This window comes from Fomitopsis serialis, assembly GCF_022376445.1.
Source record: "Fomitopsis serialis strain Sig1Antser10 chromosome Unknown B0H18scaffold_154, whole genome shotgun sequence".
NCBI classification, from domain to species: Eukaryota; Fungi; Basidiomycota; class Agaricomycetes; order Polyporales; family Fomitopsidaceae; genus Fomitopsis; species Fomitopsis serialis.
The window spans coordinates 79,569-92,652 of NW_025955114.1; the positions used below are offsets into that span (position 1 = coordinate 79,569).

At 54.1% G+C, this 13,084-nt stretch overlaps 3 protein-coding genes across 3 annotated transcripts; all 3 read left to right on the forward strand.

The window, feature by feature from the left end:
• Window positions 1-1,268: 1,268 nt before the first annotated feature.
• B0H18DRAFT_886800 (uncharacterized protein) lies at window positions 1,269-1,583 on the forward strand (the record flags this gene model as incomplete). Its single annotated transcript, XM_048041146.1, has 1 exon — window positions 1,269-1,583. A coding segment is annotated over one exon (315 nt), but the record flags the coding sequence as incomplete, so codon positions are not given.
• An 8,541-nt stretch (window positions 1,584-10,124) lies between these two features.
• On the forward strand, window positions 10,125-11,186 carry B0H18DRAFT_886787 (uncharacterized protein; the record flags this gene model as incomplete). The annotated part of the gene is made up of 1 exon (XM_048041144.1): window positions 10,125-11,186. A coding segment is annotated over one exon (1,062 nt), but the record flags the coding sequence as incomplete, so codon positions are not given.
• Window positions 11,169-11,828, forward strand: B0H18DRAFT_844557 (uncharacterized protein; the record flags this gene model as incomplete). Its single annotated transcript, XM_048039542.1, has 1 exon — window positions 11,169-11,828. A coding segment is annotated over one exon (660 nt), but the record flags the coding sequence as incomplete, so codon positions are not given.
• Between the last annotated feature and the right edge of the window lie 1,256 nt (window positions 11,829-13,084).

A 13,084-nucleotide genomic window follows, 5' to 3' on the forward strand; every position in this document is an offset into this window, starting at 1 on the left:
TTCAGCGTATCATCCCGGCTATAGAGCGTGCGAGGCAGCTACCTCTGCAATTCGACGCACTGTACTCTCCTCCCATGCTGCTAGAACTTGGCGTGGCATTGGACACGCTTGATTGCTCCAATCTCGAGCACTCCGATAAATTGTTCGGCTCCTTATACTCAAGTGAGTTCCACAGACGTTTGAACGGCTATGCTGATTATAGTGGTTGCTAGTAACTTTACTTCCGTGGATAGAACCTGGAAATATGGGCGGCTTGCCTCTTCCCAATCCGATCCCCCAGCGATGCGGTTCCGCTCACCCGGGCCAGTCAAAATCTCTTCCGCGAATGGCTACGTTGAGGCGCGATTGACCCCCCTCTCCTTGTCCGATGTGTACGAAGATGAGGACGAAATCCCGCGAACAGCCCGATGTTGAGATGACGAATCACAAATACCGGCAATGCATCGTAATGAGGACGTCAATCTCAGCCTCGATGGCATCGTGCGTACCCGGTGCCCAATCACCTGAAGAAGCCTTCCTTGGACGGAGACTCAGCGATTGCTGGCTGCAGCAGCGCTGAAACCCGAAACGCCGGGCATTGCAGCCCTGGTATGTTCCCTTCATTGATCATCAACCGTGTAGCTCATTCTCACGTTGCAACTATCTGTAGCTGTCTCCCATGCTCCAGAAGGCACATGGACGGAAAGTCAAGGAATATGTTGCCATAGCCTGCCTGGCACCGTGAGTATTCCAACTGTTAACTCTGTGTACCTCACCTTTGAAAGGGTCCCATTCGAATCGAGGACAGTAGGGATCTCTCGTGCATGCCTGTTCACAACATGCCGCAAGAGATCCGCGAGATGCTCATGTAAACTTGGTCGCTTGTTTGAAGACCAGGGGAGAATCTCAAAGAAACGTGCTCTCATCGGAGGAAGAGTTTCAGCTTCCCGCTCTTCATTTCGCCTGGTATAACCGCACGGACAAGGGTCAGTGCCTCCATTCAAGTTCTAATGTCGTATGTATACCTCTGCTGAGGATAGGCTATCACAGGGCCATGATGTCCAGTCGACGCACACCCATACTCATTGAGAAAGACGACAACACTCGAACGAACTACGGTCCAAATGCTTCCCTACCCGTCTCAAGACACCGGTAAATACAAAGACATCTACAAAATTTGCAATCCGTCTTCCAAAAATTGTTTGAATGGATGGCAGAGCAGGTATTCTCTATCTACCCACTGAACTGAGTGGCTGAATATATATACAGCTCAGGACTCGCTTTGCTTGGAATATGACGACCTACGCATGGACGCGGAGGTATTACCGGGGAATGCCAGTTCTCTGGTCCATCCCTTCCTGTCACTCGTCGTCAACCTGAATGTGGCCACTCTGGCTCACAGAGACAAGCAGGATAAATCACTCTGTGTGGTCTTGGCGGTGGAGAGTTTGAGGGAGGCGAGCTGTGTCTGTACGAGCCCGGCCTGGCCCTTCCTCTTCGAAATGGCGATTTCGTCGCATTTCCTTCATCGCGCGTTACTCATTTTAACCTCCACTTTACTGGGCGTCGCGCCTCCATCGTTCTGCACACGGACAAAGAGATAGACAGGTGGACAAAGGAAGGCCGTAACGGCTGGGCCGGCAACGCACATTTTCGGTAGCCTTAGCGCCCTGTACGTACGTTATGTTCCTCGGATGTACCTTGACTACCTACCCTGCAATAGAACCACGTCACCTTGAACTTAACTATGTTGTGGAACGCTGCCCTCATGCTCTACCTCTACCCATAGCTCTTTGAATAGCTTGAGACCATAACCTCTTCGTCGGTCCTTCGGAGGGTGCGGACCTCAGTTCCGCGCATCTCCGCATCTCCGTTTTAGAAGCTCAAGGTCTTCTGTTATCGGCGAAACTTTGAAGGTAGACATTCAACCTCTATTTCATCGTCTGCGCTCACTCTTTTCACGCTCATCATCTCACAACATGGGTCCCGCAACACCCGCTCATCCGCAGCCGCGAACAAGGTCAAGACCCCGGTGGCGAGCAAGGCCAAGACCCCGGCGGCGAGAAAGTCTGCTGGTGCCGGGGTGGCAACCAAGTCTTCGTCCAGCAAAGCAGATTCCGGAGCTGATGCTGTACCGGTGCTGAGCTATGCAGCTCGGCTCAAGGCTATGAAGGAGTCGCTGCGATCCCTATTGCCCAACCTGACAGCGCAAGAGCTGGACGCAATGGCTCGGTCGACCTAGCCAAGGGATCAAAGGGGATCTCTGGGGAGAAGGAGCATCAGGATGGTACGTCCCCTACATTACTTTCTCACAGTACACAATGGGACACAGACATGCAGATGTGCAAGCCAAGAGCAAGGCGATGATGGAACAGGAGGGGGACGATGACGATGCCATTGCTGAGGAAGAGTCGAAGGCTGGGGGTCTGACGAGGATGAGCTAGTGATACCGTCGAAGAGCAAAGGGAAGAATCCAAGTAAGTAAAATCAGTTCGTATCAGTTCGTGTGGCGAGGGATGGTCTGAGGCTGCTCCAGGGTCACCGGGCAAGTCCACACCCATTACCACGCCGCGTAAGAGAAAAAATGTCCCTTCTTCTCCGACAACGAGGACAGCGATGGCGAATCTGGGTCAGAGAAGCCGGAGAAGAAGAAGACCAGGACTCAACGCCAGGATCAGTCGGCGGAACAGGCAACAGCAGCGGGTGAGTTTGTCAGATAAGTTTCAGGATTGCGCATGCGCTGGTAAGAAAACATTCATAAGAGCTATCAACAGGTAACAAACGTAAGATCGTGGAGGTCGCAATTAGTTCTGCGCCGAGAACGCAGGCTCCGAAGGACGAGGATGATCTGGCTGCGCACCTTGGTGAGAGAGCATACATCAGCACCGGGATAGCCTAACAATTTTTCAGGCTCGAGGACTGCGAAGGCGAAGAAGAAAGCCGCTCCCATCGTTCTTGGCAGCGAAGATGAGGATGAGCTGGAGACCAGTGACAAGGAGGGGGTTCCCAGAAGGAAGGAGACACGGTCGTCGAAGGATGAAGGTGAGTACCACACATATCGGAGAAGGTACCTCCGTACGGTCAACAGATTCAGAGACCGTTTACAGGCAAACATGTGGCAAAGGGCAACTCCAGCAGGAGAGAGCCGTCTCCGATGGACGTGGATGACTCGCAGGACGGGAAGGCTCTTCGTACAAGGGCTCCGACGGGGATGGCGAGGACGAGGATGAGAGCGCGGACCAATTGTTGTCGAAAGACGAGGAAGCTCCGAACGAGGTAAGCCATCTCCGCTAGTTGAACTGTGGGCTGAAACTTTCTTGGTCAGATCGTTGTGAAGATGGAGGAAGAGTCCGAGTCGAAGGGTAGGAAGAGGAGGCAACCACGGAAGAAGGCAGACTCGAAGAAGTCCGAGGCGGGCAAGAATGAGCCTACCGCTGGCGCGTATGAGAGGCTCATGGAGGACGTCGACGTCCGCAGCCTTCTGGGGAAAGCCCAACAAGAGCTTAGGGTGTACCTTGCTCTGGAGAATGCTTGGCCTCGTATGAAGAAAGGCGTCTCCGAGAAGCATGCGGCGACTGCCGACATCATTGAGCGGCTCATAACGAGCAATGTCAGGTACCAGAGGGAGGACTTCCAGAAGAAGTTCGAGCCCAATTGGGCCTTCCAGAAGACAAAGAACAAGATCATCGCATACGTACGTGTTAGCTCCCCTCATCATTCAGTACTAACCATATTCACGTTTTCCAGGTGAACAAGGCTGCACCCCAGCTTCGGCAGGAGCTCAAGCAGAAGGCGAAGCGCGTGGTGGAGAAAGAGTTCTTGTCTATCAGGCTGCCCGAGGTTGGGGACGATGGTAAACCGGTGGATGCTGTCGAGCGCAACCAGAAGGTGAAGAAAGCCCGGGAGAATCGCATCAAGTTCTTGAAAGACAACAACACCTTTCACTACGGGCAGCTTGTGCTACCGGATCCCGAGGTTGACCATCGGTAAGTCTTCGATCTTGAGCTCGCGGTGTGCTGCTAACTGACGCCACTCAGCTGTGGGAGGAGCCAGACCTGGACATGCCGTTCCATGGTCTGTGCGTGGCCGAGGTCATCGCTAACCAATGGTTCCGCGGACAGAACCCGGACGTGTTTCGCCCGGCGTGCAAAGAACGGTTTGACCTTGACGGTGCGTTGAAGATCATCCCAAGCAACATGATTGCCCTGGCGTGCAGTGCGGTGAGTAATTATGCCTACTGATGTGCCATTAACAAGCTTGACGATCCGAATGTCAGATTCTCGTGGCCTTGGACGAGTGGATGAACGACAACAACACGGTGGAATTCCAGGAGAAGGTGTACGCCCCAGCGTAGGCCACATATTACAGTCATCTCACAGGATAGTTCTGACACTCAATAGGTACGATCGCCTGCTGTCTGGCGTGGAGATGATCCGTCGGTTGGCCAATCCGAACAACAAGGACTATGACGAGGGCTGGGAAAACCTCTCGGAGTCCCTGAACGCCAGTCTGTCCAAGAACATCAGGTAGGCGGCTGACTTTATTTGATTACATTTCTAACAATTGTTCAGGGTGTTCGCTGGGCTTCGGGTGGATTCGCAGAGTGGGCAAGGCGACGAGAAGTCCAATGCGGACCTAGACCCTCTCATCAACGCTGGGAAGGTGAAGGCGAGGTGGCGGTCGAGGGGTGGTGCTCCCGACAACGCTCAGGCTGGGCCGTCCAATGCTGCGTCCAAGGATAAGGCCTAGGTGCGTGGGTTATCTCATCAGTAGGTTGCAAGACTGAGCTATCCACAGGGCTCTGATGTTGGAGGGTTGCTTGTAAGATACTGTCTTTCCCCTCTCTCCTCATCTTTGCTGGCATCGTCTTTGCTGGCGTCATCCTCACGCGTATCATCTCCGCTGGCGTTATTGTTCCTGTTGTTGTACCGCTCTCCGCTGCCCTCCAATGATATCCAGCCCCCTCATGTTGTATCCATGTCCACCGCATTCACATACCCGTCGTGTAGGATTGCCGCTGTGTACCGTCGCCCATCACGCCCATGTACGAAATCGATATATTTATGACAGCTAATTCATGAATGTGCGTTATCCGGGCGGGTAAATAAATTGAGGAATAACAACCCTGAGGGAACAGCGGCCCTGAAACCGTGTGCTTTGAATCAAATGAGAGAGAACAAGAAAGTCATTAAACATATTTTTGCTATTCTCTGAAGACATTTCAATCATACCAAACTCAAATGTTCCCCGTGGAGAGCGCTGCTATGGATGTATTCATAGTAAGGACCAAACAACAACAACCTGATTCAAGCAAACAAGGCAATCTTGCAACTGGTTTGATAAATTTCTGACACCTTTAAACAGGGGTACTTGTATTGAGTCGTGTTTGAGCGGTTTGGTCGCTTCAAACCGGTTTGGCTATCTTCAAATCAATTCTAAGAGCTCCGGCCCTGCGGGCGGTTTTTCCTGATGCAGGTATCGAGGGATCTCTCAGGGCATGCAGCGAGTAGATACACCTTTCCCGCACGAGTACACCGCCACGAACCAAGTCGCGCCTCCGCCCCGCATCGCACCCACACGCGCACCTGCGGCGGCACCTGCGAACGGCCACGCAGCTGCGCTCACTCCTTTCCTCCAGGTTGCCCAACCTCCTCCTCCTCCTGGCCCTGCCGCCGCGACGAACGCAATGACGCGCACGCCTCCGGGCGGCTGGCACGTCGTCCAAGGAGATGACCCCTTCTGGCGTCTCCGTGGCATGAGGCCTGAGCAGATCGAGGCTTGGCGCCGCGATGCGCGCCCGGCTGTCCTGGTACAAGTCTTCGAGCACGGTGCCGGCGACCCTGGAGCTTGGACCCGCATCGTAGATATCCGCGACGCAATCCGAATTCGGATCCCTGACGCTACCCCGAACATCGAGGTGATCGCCGCACTCCCCATGCCCGGGAACTTCCGCGCTAACGCCGAGCCGTTCTGGCATATCGTCTTCGGTCTCACCAACACGCAGATCGAGGAGTTGATCGCTGCCCGATGCGTCTCCACGACGAGGATTACAATCGGCACCGAACGCTGGGGCAACGCTGCGCCACAACTCTTCGCCATCTTCCGCAACATCGAGCGTTTCATCATCGTCACGCCGGAGGGCATTGCGACCGTCATCCGCGGCGGCTTCGAGACCTTCGACATGGCAACCAGCATCCAGCGCATCATCCAGAACGACATACTCGCCGGAGGACGCTGGCGCAACTTCAGCGTGCAGGAAGCTTACCTCCTGCTCCTCGAATCCATCTCCGTCCGTATCATGCTCCGTCAGCGCCTGGGAGGCGTCCTCGAACCTATCGCAGCGATCTATTGCGAACCGCCCACGGATGATCCCGCCGACTGGCTGACTTTCCGCAACATCGCGCGCACCCACCCCTACGGCAACGCTCTCGCTGGCGCACCGGAGCTCTTCCTGGACCGACTCTGGTGCAACCTGTGCCATTCCGTCGACCACCCGACCGGTATGTGCCCGTACCCGGACGCCCAGGGCTGGAACGGTCCAAGGGACAACCATGCGCAGCGCGGTCGCGGAAACGGACGCGGCCGCGGCCGCGGCTGCGGAAACGGTGGTAACGGAGACGCTGGCCGCGGTGGCAGAGGCGGACGTGGTGGTAACAATGGACACAACGTGTAGATCGTAGTAGCTATACTGCTGAACTGTACCCCACGACTCGTAACATGAATGCATCACAATCTTGACGTCGCGATACTTCGACCGAACACCCTGCGACCCTCTGAACTCTCTCTAAAAACTTTCTCTATTCTCTTCACTATCTCCTTCACCCCCTATTACTCCACTAGACTAACCCGCCCAGACCAAGCGAGACGTCAGAGCGCCCAAATACACTGACCGTACGCGGGACAGGAAAGCCTCTGACATCGCGAAGTGTCTCCTCACTTTCCCCACAGATATGGGCACTAACTAAACTTGCCCAGCCGAGAGGCTTAAGCAAACAACGACGGCCCAGCTGTCGCTGCGATTGCATGTTTCCTGCGGCGTCCAGGAGCGACGCCTTGCGCCTCGCGGATCGTTGTAGCGAGTGCGCCGATACGCAACGGCTCCACACTACATAACACCAAATAACACGGACGTTCAAACGGCAACCGGTTCAATGCCTCCCAACACCAGATGGGCTGGCACTCCCCTCGCTGGTGCCAACCCACAGGATGGTGTCGCGGAGTTCGGAAGCGAGGCCGGCCAAGCGACTCATACGAGCGTGCAGGCCTGCTCAACACAGGTCGGTGCCGACCGCACCGACACGGGCCACCATACCCGAAGCGGAGAAGCCGCACAGACTCATCCAGAAATGGAACCACCCCGCCGAGTACAGGAAACGAGGCACCGAAAGGGAAGAAATACCCGAGCCACGCTGGCGGTAGGATCCCAGAACATCTGCGGAAGGGGCACCCTAGCCAGCGGTGCAGCCGCGAACAAATGGAACACAGTGAATCAGATCATGCGCCTCGAAAAACTGGGCATCCTAGCTGTCCAAGAGACGCATCTGTCAAATGAGTGGGTAGACAACCTCCACGACATGTATGGTAGACGTCTCAGAATATATAACTCCGCTGATCCGGAAACAACCAATGCGAAAGGAGTAGCCTTCGTACTCAACAGAGAAATAGTGGACACAGCGCAAGTCGAGACAACCGAAGTGATCCCAGGACGTGCGCTACATATGAAGATAAGATGGCATGCGGATAGATTCCTTACACTGCTCAACGTATACGCGCCGAATGCGACAAATGAAAACGCGAGCTTCTGGCCCACCCTCTCGTCTAAGATACGGTCCCTCCGCCTTAAGAAACCGGATATAATGCTAGGCGACTTCAACATGGTCGAAGAGAACATCGACCGTGTACCAGTCCACAGCGACCCACCAACCACTGTAGAAGCACTACAAACACTCATAGATAACTATAACCTCAGAGACGGATGGCGAATGACCGAGCCCACAAGTAAAGCGTACACATTCCCCCAACGGGGACACACATCACGGTCCAGGCTCGACAGGATCTACGTAACTGACGAACTACTGAACGCCTCCTCAACGTGGTCAATCAAGACGACTGGCATCCCCACAGACCACAAACTGGTCACAGCGTCCATAAGCGCCCTCACAGCACCGACGATTGGGAAAGGCCGGTGGATAATGCCCCTGAACCTGCTACATGACCCCACCTTCCTTGAGGAAGTAAGCACACTGGGCGAACGCCTCCAAAAGGAGGCCGAGACGCACGCTGAACGCCGAATGCGTAGGGCAGACTGTAACCCCCAACTATCCCTAAAATCCTTCAAAGACTCTGTCAAACATATAGCCCAAGAACGCATGAAGAAACGGGCCCCCAAGTTGGACGCCGCGATCAGGAAACTGAATGAGCAAATCACGCTCACCCAGAACCTCCCCACCTTCGAACACAGCATCCACCTACAACAGGAAACAGGGATACTACAAGACCGTTTGCACGAACTGGTACGGAAGCGACACGCCGGGATCAAAGCCTCCACCACCGCGAACTACGCGCTGCATGGCGAGACTATCAGCAAATACTGGTCCAGTATCAATAAAGAGCGGAAGCCCAGAGACCTCCTCTTCGCGCTACAGAACCCCCTCAACGCGACCGAACCCATGGCCACCCGCTCAGACAAAATGGCCAAATTGGCGCGAGACTACCACGAGGCCCTACAGGAGGTAGGAACTACCCCAGTGAATAACCCGGAACGCCAAAGCGCGGCACGCAAAGTCCTGCAGGCGGTATCAGCGAGAATGCTCGACGAACATAAAGGAGCACTCACCGACCTCACCACGGCCAGAGAAGTCAGCGAAGCCCTCCGTAGCTCTCAAACGGGCAAAGCCGCCGGCCTGGACGGACTCCCTTACGAGTTCTGGACAGCAATGAAAGACTACGCCAAAAGAAATAGCAAGGACGACTCACCCCCTGCTTTTGACTGTATTCAATTCCTAGCCCTGGCTTTTGGTGACATAGACACATACGGCGTATGCCCTGGCCTGCACTTCACAGATGGCTGGATGTGCCCAATCTACAAGAAAGGCGACAGGCGTAACATAGCGAACTATCGCCCGATCACCCTACTGAACTCAGACTACAAACTCTATACGAAAATCATTGCCACTCGCCTGAACGACATAGCGCCACACCTCATTCATCCCAACCAAGCGGGCTTCATCCCTGGACGCCACATCGAAGACCAAACACAACTCGGACGAGTCATGGTAGACTACGCTGAGGCAGTCGAAGAAAACGGAGTCATAGTCGCCCTAGACCAAGAAAAAGCCTATGACAAGATTGACCATGATTACCTGTGGGAAGTACTGCGCACCTTCGGGTTCCCGGAGAAATTCATACAACGAATACAAAACCTGTACAGAGGTGCAACAACGATAGTGATCATTAACGGAGAGAAAAGCTCACCATACCTCGTAATCCGAGGTGTGCGACAAGGTGACCCGCTGTCTTGCCTTCTCTTCGATTTCGCCATCGAACCACTGGCCTGCCTACTACGAACTTCTGCTCTGCACGGATTTGATATCCCCGGCGTCGCCGACCGACTAGTCACCACCCTGTTTGCAGACGACACCTCTACATACCTCTCTGCCCGAGACTCGTGGAAGGACCTGTGGGATATACTTAACACGTGGTGCTCTGCATCACAAGCAAAGTTCAATAACGGGAAAACGGAAGTCATCCCGATCGGCTCACCTGAGTACAGAGAAACGATCCAGATCTCACGAACGCTTGACCCACACAACCTAGACTCGGTGATACCGAATGACGTGCACATCGCACAAGACGGAGAGGCAGTGAGGATCCTCGGAGCGTGGATAGGAAACGGAGTAGATGGAGCCGCGGTATGGACACCCGCGATGGAGAAAATCCGAGCCTTCCTAGACCGATGGCAGCGCTGCCGCCCCTCCCTACAAGGCAAACACCACATAGTGCAAATGGGCCCTGGCGGCATCTCGCAATACCTTGCGAAAGTACAAGGCATGCCAAGATCAATTGAAGACCGACTGACCAAGATGATCCGCACCTTTATCTGGGGCGAAGACCGACGCGGCTTGGTAAATATGGACATTCTGTACATGCCTAAAGATCAGGGCGGGATAGGCCTCCTGGATATAAAGTCCCGGAATGAAGCGATAGAACTAACATGGCTACGAGGCTACCTCAAACTCGACGGAGATCGCCCGACCTGGGCGTATGCAGCGGACGTCCTCCTAAGCATCCACGTAACTGCCGACGCGGGCGAAATTCGACCATCGGCACAAATAAACACGTTCCTCCAGACGTGGAAGCCTGCCACACATGGCAAAACAGGTCTTCCCAGATATCTAACAACCATGCTGCGAATCGGAAAGAAATACAACGTTAGTCTGGCTGCAATAAAGCTCGACCGCAATCTAAAAGGCAAACTCCCGATCTGGTACCATATGGGAGCATCGAAGAAACTACGTCGCCTGAACAACACCAGTATAAGCGACTGCCTGAGGGAGACGCACGGCATTCTAAGGGTCGTGGACCTCCTACGTCTAACAAGACGCCAGCACACACGAGGAGACGCCCCCAACCCCAATGCGAACCCCTCAGAATGCATATGTGACGACTGCATAGATGACATGGCGCAGGGATGCCTACACCCGCACAAATGCATAGCAGCGGCAGCGAACCTACTGGAACAAGTGGCCGCCAAATGGCACCCACACACCGCAACTCCAGGAGATGGCCTCTCCCACACACGGACCCGCCGCATAGATAACATTAAAGCCCACGGAGCCGGGCAGCCAGTGTGCTTCGACCCGTCAATCACCGAACGCGGTGATCTGTCCGAAGCCTTTAGAGTCTTCGTGCACCCCGACACCCATGACCGGCCGCCCGCCCTACGCATCCGTAGAGGGCGGGTCGTACAGGACGAAACCACCTCCGCCTACGTGGCAGATGCCTATACCCTCAAAGGGAATCGCTCGCTCCGCGAGCGCGACACCCCCGCAAGCGGGGGGGTCCACCTGTCCGGGCTCGAATCGCGGACAATGGTAGCAACTGCCCCCGCAGACATGGAAGGCCGAACAGATCGGACAGGAGAACTAGCCGCCACGACACTAGCCGTGATGACCATCCCACTCGACGTTCCCCTACGCATCGTCAGCACGACAAAATACCTCGCAACAGCCCTCGTAATGGACCTCGCAGGATGGGAGGACCGCGGATGGATCGACGTCCCTGACGCTACACTGCTACGCGTCATTGTCAGCCACCTCAGACAACGATGTGCAGTGACCACACTGGCGGTTGCGTCCCAGAAAACGGACTGGGAGAGAATGAACATCGCCTGGGACGCCCAACTGGAGCGACCGCGACCCCAGAACATAACCCATGAAATCAGTCTCGAGCAAAACCACCCGTTCTCCCTCACGGGAGCACGACTTGCATGTCTAACACAACGCCTAGCGTACCGAGGAATACGAGCGACCCGCGAACACCCGGTACGCAAGACGTCCCAAGCAATAGTTTCCGAAGCTCTTGCACACATCGGAGCAAACTCACCGGACACTCCCTCCAGCCAACAGCTCTGGCTGGCCATCCGTAGCACAGACATACGCAAGCCGGCGTCCGACTTCCTATGGAAAGTCCTGCAAGGGGCCCTGAGATGCGGACGCTTCTGGGCCAAGATCCCAGGATACGAGGATCGAGCAACATGCCACCAATGCGGCTCCCTAGATTCCATTGAGCATATCCTATTCCATTGTAAAGCAACCGATGTCCTGAGCCAATATTGTTTGGCTCAAGGAACATGGTATATACCTCTATTTCCTTTCTATTGATATGACCTGTTACCAGACTACTCATTCACAGCACAGCCCCCTGCAGTGCATAGCCATGGTCATGTGAGACTAGTCTAGAAGGTCACGTGGGCTTTGAGATTGCAGTGTGACTGGTGGCATAGTCATGAGTACAGCATGAGCACAGCCACGCACAGCCTACGCACAGCCCCCGGACTGGTTAGGGCCTGCTGGGCAATCCACATGTTGTCTCAGAGTACAGCCTCCAGATGTATTTCAAATAGGATACAAGGCAGTGCTAGATACTGACTTGTGATTGGCTGACCCATGTCATATGGCAGTACAGGCTGTACCACATGAGTTGCTTTGAAGTACATAGCTGTGTTCATGACTAAGGATGAGTAAGGACTGACTAAGTAGTGTAATCTGTATGAGTAAAGCTGTTCCCCACATGTATATAAGGCCCCCAGTTTTCCATGGATGAGGCAGTCAAGTTCTCCCAGATTCTCAGTGTAGATCTTGTGAGCTGCTGCTCTGCAAGTTAGTAACATAAGCTAACAAGCGGCATCCTAGTGTGCAATATACTACAGTTCAGCTTAACAGTCTATTGTGTGACTTCAAGCCCCTGTTAGTGCCTCTAGTGATTCTTGATCGGTAAGCTGTTTACCTTAATCAGCAACTCTTGTAGTCACGTCTCAGTCACGCACGTCACTCGTATCCACGTATTCCAGTCTAGTGGGTAGGCTAGTGGTTAGTCTATCCATTCAGCACGTCACGTCACTTCAACGAGATCAGCCAAGTTATAGTGTGTAAAGGCAATTCAATTGCTGTGGTAAGTAAAAACAACTGTACTTGCTAACAAACTTTACAGTACTACCAACACTCAACCAACCCCCTCTACAACGAACAACTGTGATAGCCCGGTATTGCTCATACCCGGTGAACCGCAGCAGAAACACATTCTGACCTGATATCAGTGGAGCCCACCGCGAGGGGGAAAACCTATTGAGTGTTACCATTGCTGTGAACATTAACTAAGTACAGTTCATCGCCACAGCCAGTACTCAACTCATCAACCCTCTCCATTGGGGAACATATAGGCAATTACTGCTTATAGACCACACAATTCCCACGATCACCAGCACTGCAGCGACAATGGCGAACTTAACAGGTGTACCAGCATTGCCCATGCCTGGGAGCAAGAGCGCTCCCAAGAAGTTCAAAGGGAAGTATACTGAAGTGAAACTCTTTATCCAGCACTATGA